Below are 20,860 nucleotides of genomic sequence, written 5' to 3' on the forward strand. Positions count from 1 at the left end.
TGAAAGAAATAGCAATAAAACAATATATTTGTTTATACGAAAGTGAAAGCTCTCTTATGTTAAATACAAAACAAAGCAGTAAATACAAAATAAAATTCGTAAAATCAACAAATTGGGTTTGTGAACCCCAAAAAGGTTGTGACGAAATAGAAACCCAAAAAAAATTTTTGATATTTTGTAATAAAATGTGCAGAAACAAAAAAAAACCTAAACAAAATTTGCGTTAATATTTTAAACAACATTGACCGTGATTTACTTTAATGATGTCTCAGATTCCAGACAGAGTTTCCTAAACTTTAATTGGTCTTCCATAATTTTAAATATATTTACGTACAATAAAATTTTTTACTTAATTTTGTGCTAATTACCTTAACCGTTTATTTTAAAGAAATTGAACAAAAATTATTCGAACTTTTGGGACCGTATTATAAATTGTAGGTATAATATAATGATGGTGTCAAATGTAACCTGGCTCTAGTCTGCCGTAATTATAAACATGGCGGATAATCGTATTCTGTCTTGTTCCGGTTATTGGACAGATCCCTTTGAGGTGGGTGTCGTTTAAATCTAAACTTTCGGGAAGAGAATGTTCAGCATAAGTTCGGTGCTGTTGCCAAAATAAAACATAAAACGCAGAGAAGTGACTGTGGTTCTAAGCGCTGGAAATGAGTTAGTGACAAGAGTATATGATACGGCCTGGATAGAGGGGTATACAAAATTCAGGCATCCGTATATATATATATATTCCTCTAGTTTGCCGTAATTATAAGCAAGCGGTGTCAATGAATCCTCGGCTTTATAACCTGCTACCATGGGAACAGATAGCACGCTGGGATGTTGGAATCTATCTTGTTCCGGTTATTGGAGAAGTACCTTCAAGGTGCACACGGTGGTTTAAACCAAAACTCTCAAAAAGAGAATAAAAATCTATAATTCGGGAAAAGTTCGGTGCTGTTGACGAGACAACAGAACAGTGACTGTGGGACGTTTAAAATGAGTTGTGTTTAAGAGTATATTATACGGAATAGATGTAAGGTTATGCGGTTCGCACCCATCCATATACCTAGAGTTTGTGTGATGGATGTTTTTCGCAATAAATATGTAGGATAAATGAGAAGTGTGCTGGGTTAAAGAGTAAATAACTTGAATACTTGAGCAAAGTGCTTGAACATGGGCCCCCAAAAATCTCATAGAATTTAATATAAAGAATATATTTTGATATTGTCCCTAATATTAAAATTTCACCTCAGATTCCGAATATTGTTCTTTTTTCTCTATGGATGACTGGTGGTATATGATGTTTTTGTTGGCATATAAAATAATATAATTGAAAAAACTTATTTCAGAATGTCTTACCAAATTATCTATATAAATTCTTGAAAACTTTTTATTTAAAACAAGTAAGAAAACAAATGTTTAGTGATGTTTCATTTAAAACACATCACTTTTATCCACTATTGTATCAAAAATGTATTGATTGATAAAATATTTAAGTATACATGCATATGTATAAGTATATTATTAAATATGTATATAAAAAAATTCAGTTTAGAATTAAAAAATAAAACTGAAACAAGTATTGAGATTTTATTTTCTGACAATAAATATTGAGTATAAGATAACTGACGCAACAGTCGCTTGCCGAAATTCTATCTAAACGTTTCTTAATTAATATTATTTTGCAATAAACCAAAAATTATTAAAATACTAATAATAACACATAAAAATAAAATGAAAATCATATTATATTTATTTATAATTAATAGTTTAAACAAAGTTTATACACAGTTTAATGTCTTCAATTACATACAAACACCAAATGTACAAAATAATTTCAATTGGAATGGTCAAAGTCCAAATTTAAGAAATCGGGAGACAATAAATTATCCAAAATTACAATACACGACTAATCAAAATCCATTAATACAAAATCAATTAACCATTTCGAATAATGTGCAACAACAAAATATATTTAATTCAAATCAAAGAAATCGAGGTACTGTAAATTATCAAACCTTACAATATAGTGTCAATCAAAATCCATTAACACAAAATCAATTCACTGTTTCGAATAATGTGCAAAAACAAAATTTATTAAATAGTGGAACCATAGGGGACCAATACCGCATAAAACAATACAACACAAATAGAAGACAAAATCCTAAACCAGCATTACAAGGTGTTACAATTGTGCAAGGTCATGTTATAGAAATTGGTAGACCATCGTCAGGAAATTTAGCTACAAACCAACAATACTCCACTATAAAACCACCAAGGCGTAACATTCAGGAAAGAGCATTAAATTCTCAATTGTCTGCAAATATTGTTACTAACCAACAGTATTCCAACATTCCGATACCGAAGCGTAACACCCAGGGAAGATCTCTTACAGGTACATCAACGTCTACAAATTTTCTTACAATCCAACAACAAGTCACAACACAGCGTAATCCAAAAGTTACAGCTTTCTATACACCGTCATCAGTAAATTTTGCCACAACACAACAATACTCGAATATTCCGTTACGTAATCGAAACATCCAGGAAAGATCAGTTGGAACATCGTCGTCTGCTAAAAATCAACAGTTTTCTTCTATACAGATATCTAATCGTAAAACCCCAGAAAGAGCAACTCGTACACCACCTTCTGCAAATTTTGCAACAAACCAACAGTTTTCCACCACACAGTTACCGAATCGTCACTCCCAAGGCAGAGCAATTACTGCTCCAACGTTTGCAAATGTTATTACAACACAGCAATATTTCAACATTCCAGAACCGAATCGTAAAACCCAAGGAAGAGCTATTGGAATACCGTCGTCAGCAAATTTTGTTCAAAACCAACAGTTTTCCAACACACAGTTACTAAATCGTAACGGTGGACAAGCAACGGCAAATTTAAATACACCACAAGAGTATTCTAGCAGTCAGCAGCTACCGAAGCGTAACATTGTAAATCATGACTCTGCCATGTTTGAAAGTAGATTTGGTGCAGATGACAATTTCAGCAGTAATCAAAGTACTCATCCAGATGTCTATCAATATCAATATTCCAAAGGATGGTCGGTACATGAAGCCTTAAGTGTGAATGATCTTGTTAAACCACATTTGCAATATCAAAAAAATTTAAAATACTCCACACCATATACACCGGAAGCTCAATACTATCAAAAATTCTATAATATTTATAATGATGTTGAAAATCATGGTAGACAAGATTTGATTCAATACGAAAAGGAATCTGTTAATGATGATTTTAATGGTCGTTCGATTGTAGCGCCCGGTCAATACCCTCATATGGTAAATACTTATGTTAATGCATTTTTTTTTTATTTAGAATTTGTAATTCAAACAAAAAAGTAAATCGTAACAAAATTGAGCAATTACATTTATATAGGAATGTGGTGGGTAAACACTGATTGTGAGTGAAATTACATTGATGTATTAGTGTTTGAAACATTTAAAAAATCATATCTACAAACTAATATTTAACAAATTAATATATAACTTTCGATAAGTAAAAAATACTTAATTTTTTTTTAAATACTTATGTATGTATATATGGAGCCTTTTTAAGTTTAACTTATATTTTTTAGTTGTTATGAACAATTGGGTACTAAAATTTCTCGATCTTCTACATTTCTAATATTCCATGAAAGTCTGAAGAAGAATGGACAACTTTTAGAAAATCGCGATGTTGAAATGAAAGGCTCCTTCATATAAACATATATCATTTTGATCAGTATTTTATATCTATAGTAGTATGTGTATTCCTAACAGGTCTTTTTCATCGAAGGAGAGAAAAGTACTTTTAAATATGAGTATTAAGGTAGTTTTAGATTCTAAAATTTAGAACTTAGGTACTCTAGAATGCCCAGAAAAATAAAACAAAGTACCTCCAAAAGAATAACATTTACCACCACTTCAAAAGTAGTACTAAGTGAATTTGTTTACCTTCTGTGCAATACTACAATTTAACTTCCTAATAACTTCCAAAAAAAATTACTTCCTAAGAATGACTTTTAAAATCAAATAAAAATAACATCCCTCCTATGACAAGTCTGTTTTAAAATCATCACTTCTTCAGGTCTTTTTCTGTATTTCCATGGAGTAAATTCTACTTCTTTTTAGCTTCTTTGGAAGTTCTTTTTTTGCTGGGTGTTTTGTGTAGGCTTTATATGTATATGTAAATGTAAATATATTAAATACTCATTTCTTATTTGGTGCAAAAATTATTTATTTCCTTTAATCAATTAAACGTATTTTAAGCACTTTCGAATGTTGTTTAAAGCTTAATAATATTAAAATATATAAAAATTAAATAATAAAAATTAAAAGTCATTTTAAATTTATAACAATAATAACTTTAAATATCAACGTACTTAACTTTAGTGTCCTACTACTTTCATTCAATTTTTCACGTTTATTTTAACTGATTTATTATACTGAATTTTAATTCTTTTCATTAAATTCATGCAAAAATATGCACATTTTTTAAAAATGAATTTTCTGGGGGCACAAAACCAATTAAATTGAATTTATTAACTTACATCTTATTCTGCTGCATTCAACAGGTTTTGATTAGAATTAACAGGAATTAAAAGAACTATATAAAGATTTCCACTTACTTTAAGTTTAGGAACGATAAATCAAATTTACGGATTTTTTTTTGGAAATAAATATAAATGCATCTATTCATTAATAACTTTAAAGTTGAATAGACTTATTTAATTTACTTAGTACATACAAAAAAATCTATATCACCAAAACAAATCTGTTATATGTATTACGAGTATCTATTAATTATTTAATTAACTAATTAAGATTTTTTTCTTAAAAGCAAAATGTACGTTACACCTTATTAACAAAAAAAACAACGTGAAATTAAATACGAATTTTTGTAATGTTTTATCAAATAACAAAACACAAATCAGTTTAAATGGCCCCGATAATATTGTTAATTACATATACATATGTATTTTAAATAGATGATTTATTATTTAATTTAACAATTAATTAAATTATTTAATTTTTTCAATTAAATAGGTTGACAGAATTTTTATAACAGGTACTTATTTAATTTTATATTATTTCCGAATAAATATATATATCGTCAATTGATTAGACATCGAATAGGATTCTTTAAAAAATTATTTACTTTTAAATTTTATCTCAATTACGAAGTATTTATGCATTTTATTGATTAAAAACTAATTTTCTTAAAGATGGTTTCTATAGGAGTTAGGGTCAAACATGGACTAGGATTAATTAAGTAAGAGCATTACAAAAATCGACAGTTCCATTTATATTTACATATATTAAACAATTTTTAAAGAGATAGTAGTATATTTCACTTAATTATGACATCAAAATTCCAAAACGGAAGGGCTGGACGGGTAAGAGACCGAGTTAAGACTGTTAAAACTGTTTTTGAGGGGCTACTTTTATTGGGGGCTATCCGAAAACGTGGACCGATATTGCCCATTTTCAATACCAAACAAACCTTACCTATAAGAAATATTTATGTGAAATTTCAACCCTCTAGCTCTTTCCATTCGGACTCTATCGTGCTTTCAACAGACAGACAGACGGACAGACATGGCTGGATGGTCTTAGAATTTAATGACGACCCAGAATATATATACTTTTGTGGGTCTATGGCAAATATTTCGATGTGTTACAAACGGAATGGCAAAATCAATATACCCCCATCTTTTTTGATGGTGGTTATAACAATTGTTCCATTCACAATCAATATCGTATCGTTGTAGCGTTATATGTCACAAAAATTTTTCAAATTAAAATTTTTTGAAAAATTACGACATACAACCGTACAACACCGACTGTGAATTGGACAAATATATAATTTCATAAAATTTACTAAACTTTACACACTTTAATCCACAGGCTGCTATAGGATTTTTATCGAATGAAGACAAAATTGAATTCAAATGTGGCGGCAGCTTGATAAGTGATTTATTCGTGATAACAGCAGCTCACTGTTGCTATTTAAGTGGGTAAGATATAATCATAAATTGAAACTTAAGTACTTTTACAATACTCTTACATATTTCTCCTATAGGGAAACTCCTATTATAGTTAAGTTGGGTATTATAAATCTAAAAGATCAAACCGGCAATAGTAATCCTCAAAGACGTGCCATAAAAGAAATTATAGTACATCCAAGTTATAATTCCAACACCACTTATCATGATATAGCTTTACTTCAACTACAAAAACCAGTGGAGTGAGTTATAATTAACATAAACTTTTTAAATCACTTAATCAAATCTCTTTACAGATTCACAAAGTTTGTACGCCCTATTCTCCTGTGGACCAGTGATCATATACCTTATGAACGTGTATTTACCATGGGCTATGGTTCTACCAGTTTTGCCAAAGCTCCCACTAACATACTAACGGAATTAAGTCTTTCGTTAATACCCTGGCAGAAGTGCAAACAATCCTTGCCGCCCAATGAAAAGACACCGCATGGCATAACAGAGACTCAACTTTGCGGTCGCGATTTAGAAAAGAATCGTGATACATGTCAGGGTGATTCGGGTGGACCACTACAGTTAAATTTAGAACATCGTAAGCATCGCAATACATATCGTTATTATCTTGTAGGTATTATATCGTATGGAGACTTTTGTGGCAGCAAAAAGCCGGGTGTCTATACACGTGTATCATCGTATTGCAAGTGGATTGCTTCAGTAGTTTGGCCCGAATATTTTGAAAGTTTTAAAAAATAATTTAATTTTATTTTAGAAGTAAGAATAGTTATATTTATTTATTAAAATTATTATTGTATTTAAATGGAATAAAAAAATAAAAGTTATTTATTGGTAAAATATTTGTTCTTTGTTAAATATATAATTTTTATTGATTGGCAATCCTAAGACTTATATAGTTACCGGGGTTACCGCTAACAATTTAATCAATATATTTTTCCCTAGACAAAAATTGGTAAGAAACTAAAGAGGATGTTTTAAAAACTCCTGAATATTTAATTTTTTTGGGAAAATATTAACTTAAAACTTAACTATGGCTCCAAAGGGACGTAAAAAACGCAATAGTAAAGATTCAACATCCAGCAATGGCGGCAGTGGCGAAGGCGATGACAAGAAAAAGAAGGAAGGTGGCAGCAAGAAAAAAAGTTCGGGAGGCAAATCATTAGGTTGCGATATATTTAATGATGCAGCCATGGAAAATGCCTATTATGTCTGTCATAATGTACAGGTGAAAACCCCAAAACACAATAAACTAAATTACACATCAAACTATTTTTAACAATTATTTGTAGGATGTTTTAAAATCTCGCGGCTTTGCTTGGCCAGATGGTCAAAAGAAAAAGAAGAAGGGTAAGAGATAAGTAAGTGAATGAATTAAATATTTAACCATCAAATCACCGGCATACATACGTATAGACAGACAGGTGAATACGTCATGGCGATCACCCACGACATTAATTATACGCCATAATTGTAGATGACCGAAATTAAAAATATTTTTAATAAAGTTATTTTTAAACCAAACATAATTTCTATATTTTTGTTTATTTTTTTGAAAAAGAAATACAAATAGTAACAAAACAATAATTCTAGAATAATTTCAAATATAAACAAATAAATAAAATAAAGAAAAAAGAAAATAAATTTTCTTTGCAAATTTTCCTGAAAAATTTGAGTAGAAAATTTTTCACTCATTTCAGCCCAAAAAGAGAGAGTTCTAATTTTTTTTACATTTTTTTTTTTGCAAAATTGTACATCAATTTAATTCAAAGCGTTATAAAAAACACAAAAAACAAGCCATAAAATCTAGTGAATCATTTAGAAAAATCACTAGTTTGACGTTGGACGTCGTTGAAAACGTTACAAATACAACTCAAATAGCGGTTGCTTTGAAAATACTTAAAAAAAGTGCAGTTTATTGAAAAAAAAAAATTAAATACAATTTGATTGTCAGTGAGATTTGACAGCATTAAGAGTCATTTATTATTTGGATTAAAATCTACAGATAAATAAAAAAAACTAGACTTAAACCAAAATGGCTAAAGCTCCCGCAATTGGTATAGATCTTGGTACTACTTATTCATGTGTTGGTGTTTGGCAACATAATAAAGTTGAGATCATTGCAAATGATCAGGGAAATCGTACAACACCCAGTTATGTTGCATTCAACGATACCGAACGTTTAATTGGCGATGCTGCCAAAAATCAGGTAAAATAATATCAATCTAAACAAAAACGGAAAAAGTAAAAAAAAACTAAATCATAAAACAATGTTGTAATAAAGTAATATCCATATTTGGTTTAATAAATCAATTATAAAATAAAACCATGGGATATTGAAATTATACGAGGTTCGGACGATTATATTTTGTTAATGAAGTGTATTTATCAAGTATTAAGCAAACTATATATTAGTTAAAATTTAGGAAAAACTTTTGAAAGGAAAAGGAATCTAGTTTATTTTCATTTAAACTGCCAATAACCTTAATCTCCGGTTATAATTTATCCGTTATATATTTTAGTATATAGTAACACATTTATAGACGTTAATAACTTTTCATTGTCAATTAGTAACCTCTTACATAAATATTAAAATAATAGCATTTGAGGTCATCGGGTCATGTTAATATATCTATTCAACTATATTCAGTTCCTTTCCTCAAAGGACCAATTTAGGCACTAATTCTTTGTTAAAGAAATGATTAATGCATTCACATATTTAAAATCCTTTTTACATAAATAATTCATAATTAGAATTAATTTTTTTGTTTTTAAATTTGTGCGATCATTGCTTAATTTTCCTTTTCCTAAAATGTGATCATATTTCTAGTGGAGCTACCTGTCTTATTTAAAATGTTTAACAATTTTAAATTATTTCTTAAACTTTTCTATTTATTACCTTATGAGATACATGAATGTTCTCTGATTTTGCTGATTTAATCAAAGTCTTATTTCCTAATCGATCTTAATTTATACCTTATTAAAGATTAAAAATCAGTCAGAATAACTTGATTTTATAAAATATATGATTACTAATCAAACTCTAAAAGCTGTTTAAAATATAAAATTTTATTACTGTAGTTTTTAATAATTAAATTTACTTTTCCTTAAAATCCCACCTCGCATCCATTAATGATAGATACATATAAATAATTATATAAGATGAACATTGTAATTAATTCCAATTACATAGCAACAACAATAAATGATTCATGTGTTAATATGAAAATTTCAAATTCTCTTGTTTCAAAAATGCAATATTTTTTATTTCCAAATACTTTAACACGAAAACAAATTAAAGAAAAAATGTGTTAACAATTTTTTTTTTTTTTTTGGTAAATATTTTTTTTCAACTAAAAATTATGAAACACATTTGTTTTAATAAATTTAAAATTTCCTTAATTTAATGTTAATTTTTTGTATATATCAATTTTTTCCAAACTCTTCATTATTTATTCTAAAAGTGTAATTTGTTGCATTTAGTTTTGTATAAATATCGTGTATACATTTTTATTTTTGGCAAATTAAAAAAAACAAACTGATGAAAATTATTTTTCACACCATTTGATTTATTATTGTTCATATTTTTTGGACGAAATTTATGTTGACAACAAAACAGTAGCAACTAACAACAACATTAAGTAGCAGCAATAGCAAAATTAAAAGAAACATACTGTAGCATCAAGATTAACTTGACCTCTTCTCACAAACGTACGACAACTGGCTGGACTTCTATGGTCATTGAACAAGCTTTTGTTTGTCTGATTTGTTGTTTTCAACTTCTATATAAGAAATATTTATACTAAAAGATACAATATTAAAAATTACGAATTTGTAAGATTGATTTAGAGTGACTGATATGATGTGCTATACATTTGACATTTGTTTGAATTAAATATGAATTGTCAATTGATTTTTTATTTCGTACATCGTACGCATATCTGATATTTATCTATCAGATTTTGTTATTTATGATGCGGTTTTATTTCTTGATAATAATTACACACACACATACATACATCCTTTAAAGGAAGTGGTCAAATCAATCGTTTCTTTTGAAATTGGAACAAATTTTACAACTTTTTGAAATATAGAGTAATCTTTCTTATAGATAGCCGTTCGATGCCTGTTCAAGGAAATGACATAAAGAGTTTTCAAATAAAAGAAAAACCATGTCTTGTAACGACTTTGCACCAAACATGTCCTTTCATTATTGTTTCAATTGTAAAAATTAATTTAGTTTTTTATAAACCAATTAGAGTCGCAAAAATTGATTTTTCATTAAATAGAAAATAAAATTTACAATTAAAAGCATTCACATCTAATGAAGATGATGATAAAGACGTTTTGACTTTCGTCATGAGTGGGAGGTTTGTTGTATGCGAAATGTTCATTCGAAAACTCTTCACACATCATACACGAATAAATTTAAATTGTTATGAAAAAACAAGTGGAATATTCTCGTTTTTAGTTATAAATATGTTTTTATTTGTTCATCCAAACAATTTCCTCTAGTGTTTATGTTTAGAAAAATACGATAACAATAATAAAAAACATTTTAAATATATATTTAGGTGAAATGATGTGATGCACATTATATTTAGAAATTTTATAAAAAATATATAAATAAAGAATGACCTCTATTGAAATTGATATATTGAAATATTTGTTGAAATTTAGATAGAGCAGGATGTATGTTTCATCATACATCCTTGATCTAGAAGACTAACTACTAACCCACCGGAAGCACATAATATTAAGAATGGAAAATTTATATCTATAAACTTCATTCATATATTAATCACGAGATGTACTTCTTCACAAATTCATCATTTTCAAATCGCTCAAGGTTCTAAAAACATTTTAATCACAATATACAGCTTTTCCAAAACTAATATTCAATATCCTTTTTCTAACAGGTTGCCATGAATGCCAAAAATACCGTTTTCGATGCCAAACGTTTAATTGGTCGCAAGTTCGATGATCCCAAAACTCAACAAGATATGAAACATTGGCCTTTCCAGGTGATCAATGACTGTGGCAAGCCTAAAATTGAAGTTGAGTTTAAGGGAGAGCGTAAACGTTTCGCTCCGGAAGAAATCAGTTCTATGGTGTTGACAAAAATGCGTGAAATTGCTGAAGTCTATTTGGGTGCCAAAGTTACTGATGCCGTCATTACTGTACCGGCCTATTTTAATGATTCCCAGCGTCAAGCTACTAAAGATGCTGGTTCCATTGCTGGTTTAAACGTTCTACGTATTATTAATGAACCCACTGCTGCCGCTTTAGCTTATGGCTTGGATAAAAACTTGAAGGGTGAAAAGAATGTATTGATTTTTGATTTGGGTGGGGGTACTTTTGATGTCTCCATCTTAACCATTGATGAAGGATCATTGTTTGAGGTAAAAGCCACGGCTGGTGACACCCATTTGGGTGGTGAAGATTTTGACAATCGTTTGGTTAACTTCTTTGTGGAGGAATTTAAGCGCAAGCATAAACGTGATTTATCCGGCAATGTCCGTGCCTTGAGACGTTTACGCACTGCCTGTGAAAGAGCTAAGCGTACTTTGTCTTCAAGCACAGAGGCTTCTTTGGAAATTGATGCCTTACATGAAGGTATTGACTTTTATTCCAAAATCACTAGAGCTCGTTTTGAGGAACTTAATATGGATTTGTTCCGTTCCACTTTGACTCCCGTCGAGAAGGCTTTGGCAGATGCTAAAATGGACAAATCAAGCATTCATGATGTTGTTTTGGTGGGAGGCTCAACACGCATTCCTAAAATTCAAAAAATGTTACAAGATTTCTTCTGTGGCAAGCAGTTGAATTTATCTATTAATCCTGATGAAGCTGTGGCCTACGGTGCTGCCGTTCAAGCTGCTATTCTTACCGGTGTAGGCAGTTCCCAGATTCAAGATGTACTACTGGTTGATGTTACTCCACTGTCTTTAGGTATTGAAACTGCTGGTGGCGTTATGACCAAATTGATTGAACGTAATGCTCGCATTCCTTGCAAACAACAACAAACCTTTACCACTTACAGTGATAACCAAAATGCCGTTACCATTCAGGTTTATGAAGGCGAAAGAGCCATGACTAAAGACAACAATTTGTTGGGTACTTTCAATTTGACCGGTATTCCACCCGCACCCAGAGGTGTACCAAAAATTGAGGTAACATTTGATTTGAATGCCGATGGTATTTTAAATGTATCGGCTAAGGATAATAGTACCGGTAAATCGGAAAAAATTACGATTACAAATGATAAGGGTCGTCTGTCTAAAGCAGAAATCGATAGAATGTTATCAGATGCTGAAAAGTATAAGGATGAAGATGAAAAGCAAAGACAACGTGTACAAGCCCGCAACAACTTGGAGGGATATATTTTCAGCTGCAAACAAGTAAGTATTTCGACTTGATTTTAAAAAGCGCTTTAATCACATGAATACATTATTTTAGGCAGTTGAAGAAGCTCCCGCTGGTAAACTCACCGATGCCGATAAATCGACTGTGCGCGATAAGTGCGCCTCGGAAATGTCTTGGTTGGATAACAATACTTTGGCCGAGAAAGAAGAATTTGAAGATCATTTGAAAGACTGTCAACGTGTTTGCGGTCCTATTATGTCAAAAATGCATGGTGCAGGCGATGCTGGCCAAAAATCACAAGGCGGTCAGGGAGGTCGTGGTGGTCCCACCGTTGAGGAAGTTGATTAAGAATTTTATTATATTGTTTTTTTTTCGATTTTTCCGTTTTATGTTTATCCTATATATAAAATAATTTTGCAATACATACAGTTTTTTTTACTAAACCAAGAAAGGATATTTTTGTTTTCTGCTATTTTAAGTTTATTAAAGTTTTTTTTAGAAACCACGCGTCATTTGGAAAAATTTTAAATCTTGGATAACTTTATAAATTAATCGGTAATCACTATATAGTAAGAAGCAATGTTTAAATAATTAAATAAATGAAAAAACAGGATTTGATGGTAGATGTATGATCTGAACAACGACGATATATTGTTTATATGATATTGTTTTTTGTATACATATCCAAATTGTTTTTGCTCCGAAATTCAAATATTAAACAAAAAATCCCCTGATTTAGTTTAGTGGAAATAGAAAACAGAGTGAGAGAGAGTATCCGTTCCAAAATGTAAAGTAAATTAATTATTATAAAATCTAATTTAAACATGAAAGCAATGTTTTAATACTCTTTTGAAAATAATCAAAATATTATACATACAGTACATTTGACAGCTTAATATTAATTCAAATTAAAAGCTCAACTAAATTTAAATAAACAATATGTATTGTTTTCCAAGACTTAATGAAAAACAACATACTATGTGTATAATTTATGAACTCGCCAAAAATATATATTTTTTTTAGTTCGAATAAAACCATTGCTTAGAACGCAACTAAATAAAATGTCAACATTTAGTAAATTTTTCCACGAAAATATACGTCCACGAACTTGCCAAGATTTAATACATCCAACAACATGTAGACAGCATTTAAAAAAGGATATATTGTTATATTTTTTATCAAATTTTAAATATTTTGCACCAGTATGTTTAGTAAGTAAGAATTTGTAAACATGTTTATTTAAAAAATATACTTAGAACGACGAGTTTATTTGTAGTTACCAGCTCTCATTAAAATACGCGGCATAAACAAAGAAAAGCTAAAAAAAACTTTGGAGTATTATTTGAGTTGCTCAGTTGTGGGTTTCTGCATGGGATATACAACCAATTTTCTAATCTGTTTGCTAAGGTATTTCGCTCTATCGAATTACTTGTTTATTAATGTGATTTTTTTTTTATAATTTATGTACTTAAAGATATATCTGTGGTCAGTTTGGCTACTACAGCTTTTTGTTTATGCCCTCATTTCTGGCGGCTAATATACTATATTTGGGACCAGATCGTGTGATTAATTTATACGAAACTACTATATTTCAATGTGTAAGTATTAGTTGCAAAACATTTATCGGAATATTAATTGCATTTTTATTTATTTTTTTTAAGACATTTGAAACATTTTTCCTTATGCGTAAAAATCTTATTAGTCGCACGATTGCCAATTCTAGAATTATACAAACCGGTTTATTTATGACATGTAGTGCTATTATTTTGCATGCTAAGCAAATGTTTAATGCCAAAGGATTTTGGTTGTTAACTCCCAATCCCAAAATAAAAACCATGGAAAATATTGAAAAATATTCCAAATGTGAGTTACATCCACAAATTAGCTGTAAACAATATCTATTTGATGGCATGCGAAAATATTTCATTTTGGGTCTGTCATTGGATATAATTAAAATGCTAATGAGTGAAGTAAAGCCAATGACAAATCAATCGAAATTTATGGGGAAATTAAAAAACTTTCGCATACGCTCAATGGCTTTATTTGCAGCTTATATTGGAATTTATAGAGTAAGTAATATAATTAACATACATGAGTATACATATATTTTCAAAAATTATTTTAATTTCAGTTTGCTAACTGTTGGTTTAATAGTAAACATTATTGGTCTAATATTAAAAATCATATATTATCTGCATTTCTTGCTGGATCCTGTTATTATTTATATCCCCAATCTACACTTTTTTCATTTGCATTGGTTCAAGCTATACGCTCGCTTTGGACAATTTTTGAAATGTCAAATATTGATAGTAAAAATGTAATGTTGAAGCAACTACTAGCGATACCTTATGCCCGTATTTTATATCCTTTTGCTTTGGGTAATATGGTACATTTATTGGTAATGCAACCAAAATATATCAGTCATTTAGCGGCTACTGTAGCTAATGGTCTAACTAATAATTTGTAAGTTTTAAGTAACAATTATTTTTTAATATAAGAAATAATGTATTTTTTATTTTTGCAGCCCTAAACACATACAAAATGAAGTAATTTTATTACAAAGAAAACTTAAATTTGAAAGAAAGCACTAAAGTATAATGTAAAGAAATTGTTAAATGAGAATAAAAATGAAATAAGTTTGTTTTTGATAATAACAATTGGAAAACTTTTAATAAGGAAATTTCAAATGATGTCATTTAATTAAGTTTTATTCAAACCGAAAACTAAATTTATTAAGTTCTTATATTATTCACAATTTTATTTGGTTATTAAAATGTTTACCTAATATTAGAGTCTTTAATGAGACATATGAACATGTTTTTAACAAACAAAATCTTTGCGTATGACGTCAGAATTTATATCAACAAATAAGTGATAATACTTTTTCGATCTAAAATATAAAAATATTAGGAAATATTAAAAATTCGTAAATGATTTAGTTTGACTTTCCTTAGATGTTTTATCAGAGTTTGCAAGTGTTTCACTATTACGTTTTATATTTCCAGCTTTTAATGGTTACGCATAAAAACACTTCTCAAACAAATTAGTACTATAATGACAGGATACCCTGATTGGTTGCAAATTGAAACTAGAGAAACAACAATAAAAATGCAAATCATTGATAGGAGCAGTTTCTTCAACTGCTGGCACAGATTCTCCTGTGTTCGTCTACACCTTTTCACCTAGAAATCAACAAATATCATAATCGATCACTTCCGAACTGTTGCAAAAACCAAAGTATAATATGTACTATAGCCAGTACCAACTACACAAAAACGTTATCTTATTTTAAGAAATTAATTGTACTAACCTTGATTTCATTCCAAATATCCATATGTATTAGAGATTTGATTGGAGCACCATAAGTCTACTTGTAGTTTTACTATTTTAAAATTGTTTGTTTACTTTTCTAATTTGCTGTCTATTTCATATTAGTTACATTCGTTATACATAGTTAAAAAAGGCACTAAATATAATAAAATAAAACAATAACTTTTATATTTTCACTAAAACTACATGTTCACAATTTTTCCCCAGCAAATTACTTTCTAAATATGTCATATAAAATAACTGTAAATAAGCAACCATTTTTTATTTAACAACACTATGATAAATCAAAAAAAATATTTATGAAACAGCCTGTAACACTTGAAAAAATAAAAAACAAACAGCTGCTAGACAAAACAAAACCGAAGAAAAAGACACTCAACAATTATTACATTTTATTCGTTGTGAATAAAAATTTATTATTTCCATTTAATTTTATTAATAAGTACAACATGGATAAAACTGCAAAACCATCATCTAGACTTTTATCACGAAAAGTTTTATTTTTTGCTATGGTGCCAACTATAATATCTTTGCATTTTGGTTTTAGTATTTTTAGTAATATGCTAAAGAATGTCAATGAACACGAAGAAAGTGATTTGCCAGTAAGTGAAAATTCGTCATTTAAAACAATTTTGTTTTTATGTTTTTATTTTCTTTTTTTTTGTCCTTTTAAGTTTTACAAATATTGCGAAACAAAGTTTGACATCAACGAAGCTGCCTCTAAGATAGCAAAGGCACAAAATCCATAGGAAGTACCTAAACGCACTTAGTTTTTAAGGAAGCTTAAATTTTACACATAGTAGATCTCATTGAACTTGTGATTAAATATTTTACTTGCTATATTAAACAAAAACGATTTATTTTCCTAATAATGTAATTTTTAATAAAGAAACACAAAGTTGATATTGAAATATAAAATTTGAATAAAGAATGATTTGAAAAAAGACTTGTTTAAAAAAAGTTTATATAACTTTTTTTACGATTTCCCCAAACAAATTTGGACTTTTGTAAATTACGGCATTAAACAACATTTGACATTAAAAATTAAATAATTATGACACACTCTGTTTCTTTTTAAAAGAAACAATAACAGCTGTTACAACAAAAACAAAAAATACCACACAAGTTTTCGCGTAATAGTTGTGAAAAAAATTAACTTCTACTAATTTTCTAATTTATTTTAAGAAATATTTGACAACAAAATGGATAAACCACCAAAAACACCGCCCAGCTTTGTATCTCGAAATTTGGTTACCATTGTTATGGTGCCAACCATAATAGCTTTGCATTTTGGTTGGAGTGCCATGCAAAAGAACCGGTCATTGGTCCAGGAACATGAAGAAATTGATTTGCCAGTTGTGACTGTAAGTGGAAATGTTTATTTCTTTTAGGATTTGCTGAATATACCTACTTGTTTTTATTTTTTTGCAGTTTTACAAATATTGTTTGAGAAAATTGGGCGCAAGCGAACCTCCCACTAAGGTGGCCGCTGTTAAGGCCGAAAATCCTTAGAATTTAAGTTATCTGTATGCTATTGTATTGTAAATAATTTATCTATGTATGTTTAAACTTTTTGTAGAGTTACATATGTTCGAAATAAAATTTTCTGTTTGCTAAATTTAATTTAGCTTAAAATTAGGCCGTTTATTGTAACTCTTGCAATTATTTGGTATTTTTGTAATTAGAAAATGTGATTATTTGTAACTATATAAATACAGTGCACTCGCGGTAACGTGAACTAATTAAAACCAAGGGAGTTCATGTTAGCGAAATTGTTCACGTTAGCGATTGTCAAATTTAATAAAAAAAATATCACGTTTTAATTTATAAATCTGTATTTTACACGCTTGAGCGTGATATTCTTTTATTATTATTTATATCATTAAAATATAAAACTAAAATTTTATTAAAATCCATTTTAATTAAATTTTTCCTTTTTAATATTGCATATTGTTGACTTAGCGACATTATACTTTTTTTGCTAAACTAGTCACACTTGTTCCTTTTTGAAAACTATCTAAAAATGTCTGCCTTTTCTTTTAATTGCAAACATTAAAATTTTTTTACACTCATGCCGACTGATTCACTTCTCATAAGAAGCTAACTTCAAATTTCTTTGCCATACAAACAAAATAATTTAGGGGATATACACTCATTTATATAAGGGGATTCCCAAAATTTTAAAATTCGAATTTAATGAATGTATTTTAATGTTGTCTACATGCTTAGAAAACATATACTGTGAAAAAAAAAAATTGTTCACGTTATAGAGCTTTCTGTGTTTGTTCACGTTACAGAGTAGTCAATGTAAAAAACATCTTGTTCACGTTAGGCGGTGTTCACATTACCGCGAGTGCACTGTATTACTTTCGAAATGAGCAAAATTAATATTTAGCGTAACAATTTTCTAACATTGTCTTATAGAGAATATTGTTCTTTACAGCAATGTTAAGAAATTTTCCATTAATCGCGACAATTTTACACAAAAATTTAAGAAATTGCTTTCGCAGCGGAAAGTTTTTCACCTGTGGTATTTTACAGCACACAGATAAACATAATAAAACTAATAAATTCAAAAGTTATTTCAAATTCCACACAATTTTTTATTGTACATTAATAAAATCTATTAAATATTATATTATTTAAATCATAACTTAAATTAACAACTACATAGTATTTAATTTGAAAAGTGAAAGAAATAAAAGAAAAAATAATTAATTAACATTTAAAGCATTACAAAAAAAATACAATTACAACTTAATACAATTAATTAATTGTTTTATGTACATATACATTACTTTTTTTTAAAATGTATTTAATACATAATTATATATGTACTTATTTTCAGTATTGATATAATAATACTAAGTTATTATTAATTAATTATTTATAAATATTTTTTATCATTTATACATACATTTAGTTTTGTTAAAATTTATTGCATAATTTTCAAGGGCATACACTAAAGGACATAGATAAGTAGGGCGTGTTTTAAAGTTCTCCCACAGAAAAAAATATACTTAAGTTTTAAAAAGTTTTACCAAATCTTTATAACTCTTGCAAATTATTTTCCCTTTTGTAAACTATAAAAACTTTACACCTTTGTAATATCTAGAGGTTAATACAGTTAATTGTATATTAAATATGTTTCTTTATTGGCTATTTCATGAAATTTTTTTACTTGTTTGTTTTAAATTTGAAAGCAAAATAGAAAATTGAGATAAAACATTAGAAATTGAAAATTTTCATAACTAAATTTAGCAAATGTACACAAATATGTGTAAAGCTCTAAAAACGTAACTAGTTTTTAAATATGAGATACGACTTTAAAAATCCTAAGAAATTGATTAATGTAAATAAGTTTTTCAATAAAAAATATTATTTTAATAACACAAATCCAAAACGATAGTTTATTAGATTTGATATAAAAATATGCATACTCCAAAAAAGTACTGTGTTCCACACAAATAATATGGCTTTGAAACTGATTATTTAGAAAAAAAAAAACCTTAAATTTACGAAAATCTCCAAACTTAGAAATAGGTATAGCATGTTTCAATTTAATATTTCAAAATTAGGAAAAAAATGTATGTATGTATGTATGAAAAAAATACAAATTTTGTGTAAAATTTAACTTACTTAAATTATATGCCTTAAACTAGAGTTTTATTTTGATCGTCTACCGATTTCAGTTACCACCAGGAATAAGCTGTGTGTTCATCCATTTAAACAGCAGACGATAGACAATAATGACTAAACCATTCTAATAACGACAATGGTTGTTGACTTTCTTGCAGTAGTTGTTGCGGTTGTTGTATTTGCTGCAGTTGAAACGGTCGCTGCTGCTGTTGTTGTTGTTGTTGAAGTCTTTCCACCTTCAACGTAACAACATCCTACTGGGTTAAATGTGAATTAACACTTAAATTGTCTAATTGGCCATTGAAGAGAACGTCACTGATTAGTTTCTCGGCCACGATACGCTGGTGTGTGTTCATCACACGCAATTTGCTGGCCACATTCATGCCGATGGCATCGAATTCATCTTCCGGTCGTTGGGTACCAGTGGTGGCAGCGGTGGTATAGGTGGCAGCAGAAGTGCCGAATAAAGGTTGAAGGTGTTCACGTGCAATTTGTATGGTGGGAACTTGCTGATGGATTTGTGTTAGTTGGGCGGCGGCGGCCCCGTTGGCTTGCTGCTGTTGTTGCTGTTGTAGTTGGATTTGATGTTGCTGTTGTTCCAGCGAGTTAACGGCCTGTTGAATTTCACGCTGTGAATTCGAATCGAGCGATGTGATTTCTAGCACCTTGACGGCTGTCGTATGTTGTGGTTGGGTTTGAGTGTGAATCTGTTGGGCAGCAGCATGATGATGATGTTGGTGGTGCTGATGATGTTGTTGTTGCTGCTGTTGATGTTGCTGCTGCTGATGATGTTGGTGATGATGATGTAGTGGTGGTGGCTCTTGATGATGTTGCTCGTGTTGCTGCTGCTGATGATGAACCTTTTGATCTTCACTTTTGACTATGGAAACGGGTACTATCTCACCATTGGCCACTGCTGCTATAGTTGAAGTCATGCTGGGATCCTGTTGCATGTCCGTCTGAGAGGTCGAATGTGCACTGCTGGCCTCCATCTGATGTTCATCTTCGTATTCAATCGAATCATCATCTTCAAACGCCAACGTGAGCGAACGTTTTGGAGCCTTAACATCTGAGCCACTACTGCTGCCACCCAAGCTCGTCAAGGTGCGTTTGATGTTTTGGTCGGCTATGAAGGACAGTTTGTCGTAATACCACAAGCGTGTCTCATAGTTTTGCTTGGCATTGGTTTTGCGGTATTCGCGTCGGAAGGCTGAACGCAATGAATTGATTTTTCGTACCACCATATTGCGGTCGGGGTTCGGTTCGACCTCTTTTAGTTTTTCCACCAGCTTGTCGTAGGCTTTGTTGCGCACTGTATTGTTACTGTAGTCAGGATGTTTGGGTTGCCATAAACATTCCTCCAACTGATATAGGTCGATAAACTCTCCCAGCCAATGGCGGGAATAACTTCTTAAATCATTTAATTGTGAAACACTGGCCATCATACAAATTACTTTGTATCGTTTGTTTGCTGCTTAATTTTTTTTCTTTACAATATGCTTGTTCTTTTT

The 20,860-nt window shown here is 29.7% G+C and overlaps 6 protein-coding genes across 8 annotated transcripts; 5 read left to right on the forward strand and 1 right to left on the reverse strand.

Moving 5' to 3' along the window:
* The first annotated feature begins 496 nt into the window (after positions 1 to 496).
* LOC124419749 lies at positions 497 to 6,757 on the forward strand. Its single transcript, XM_046950311.1, has 5 exons — positions 497 to 550; positions 1,789 to 3,300; positions 5,908 to 6,017; positions 6,083 to 6,247; positions 6,302 to 6,757. The coding sequence occupies exons 1-5, from the start codon at positions 497 to 499 to the stop codon at positions 6,753 to 6,755; spliced, it is 2,295 nt and encodes a 764-aa protein (XP_046806267.1). The 3' UTR covers positions 6,756 to 6,757.
* Positions 6,758 to 6,993: 236 nt separating this feature from the next.
* On the forward strand, positions 6,994 to 7,516 carry LOC111679079 (small lysine-rich protein 1). Its single transcript, XM_023440572.2, has 2 exons — positions 6,994 to 7,242; positions 7,307 to 7,516. Exons 1-2 carry the CDS (start codon positions 7,048 to 7,050, stop codon positions 7,373 to 7,375), a joined length of 264 nt encoding a protein of 87 aa, XP_023296340.1. The 5' UTR covers positions 6,994 to 7,047; the 3' UTR covers positions 7,376 to 7,516.
* Positions 7,517 to 7,722: 206 nt separating this feature from the next.
* On the forward strand, positions 7,723 to 12,816 carry LOC111679075 (heat shock 70 kDa protein cognate 2). The gene is made up of 3 exons (XM_023440568.2): positions 7,723 to 8,223; positions 10,934 to 12,415; positions 12,474 to 12,816. Exons 1-3 carry the CDS (start codon positions 8,050 to 8,052, stop codon positions 12,726 to 12,728), a joined length of 1,911 nt encoding a protein of 636 aa, XP_023296336.1. The 5' UTR covers positions 7,723 to 8,049; the 3' UTR covers positions 12,729 to 12,816.
* A 150-nt stretch (positions 12,817 to 12,966) lies between these two features.
* LOC111679080 lies at positions 12,967 to 15,047 on the forward strand. Its single transcript, XM_023440573.2, has 6 exons — positions 12,967 to 13,591; positions 13,657 to 13,787; positions 13,855 to 13,978; positions 14,042 to 14,449; positions 14,512 to 14,843; positions 14,905 to 15,047. Exons 1-6 carry the CDS (start codon positions 13,442 to 13,444, stop codon positions 14,969 to 14,971), a joined length of 1,212 nt encoding a protein of 403 aa, XP_023296341.2. The 5' UTR covers positions 12,967 to 13,441; the 3' UTR covers positions 14,972 to 15,047.
* Positions 15,048 to 16,065: 1,018 nt separating this feature from the next.
* On the forward strand, positions 16,066 to 17,345 carry LOC111679074. 3 transcript variants are annotated; one of them, XM_046949944.1, is made up of 3 exons: positions 16,122 to 16,312; positions 16,896 to 17,074; positions 17,142 to 17,345. In XM_046949944.1, the coding sequence occupies exons 2-3, from the start codon at positions 16,913 to 16,915 to the stop codon at positions 17,220 to 17,222; spliced, it is 243 nt and encodes an 80-aa protein (XP_046805900.1). In that variant the 5' UTR covers positions 16,122 to 16,312; positions 16,896 to 16,912; the 3' UTR covers positions 17,223 to 17,345. The 3 variants fall into 3 exon arrangements, with proteins under 3 accessions (XP_046805899.1, XP_046805900.1, XP_023296334.1); XM_046949943.1 differs by lacking the exon at positions 17,142 to 17,345 and having other exon boundaries at positions 16,066 to 16,312; positions 16,385 to 16,913; XM_023440566.2 differs by lacking the exon at positions 16,122 to 16,312 and having other exon boundaries at positions 16,796 to 17,074.
* A 1,202-nt stretch (positions 17,346 to 18,547) lies between these two features.
* On the reverse strand, positions 18,548 to 20,794 carry LOC111679066 (TPR-containing protein DDB_G0280363). Its single transcript, XM_023440556.2, has one exon. It carries the CDS (start codon positions 20,792 to 20,794, stop codon positions 19,604 to 19,606), a length of 1,191 nt encoding a protein of 396 aa, XP_023296324.2. The 3' UTR covers positions 18,548 to 19,603.
* Between the last annotated feature and the right edge of the window lie 66 nt (positions 20,795 to 20,860).

The sequence above is a fragment of the Lucilia cuprina genome, chromosome 4, assembly GCF_022045245.1.
Source record: "Lucilia cuprina isolate Lc7/37 chromosome 4, ASM2204524v1, whole genome shotgun sequence".
In the NCBI taxonomy this organism is placed as follows: Eukaryota; Metazoa; Arthropoda; class Insecta; order Diptera; family Calliphoridae; genus Lucilia; species Lucilia cuprina.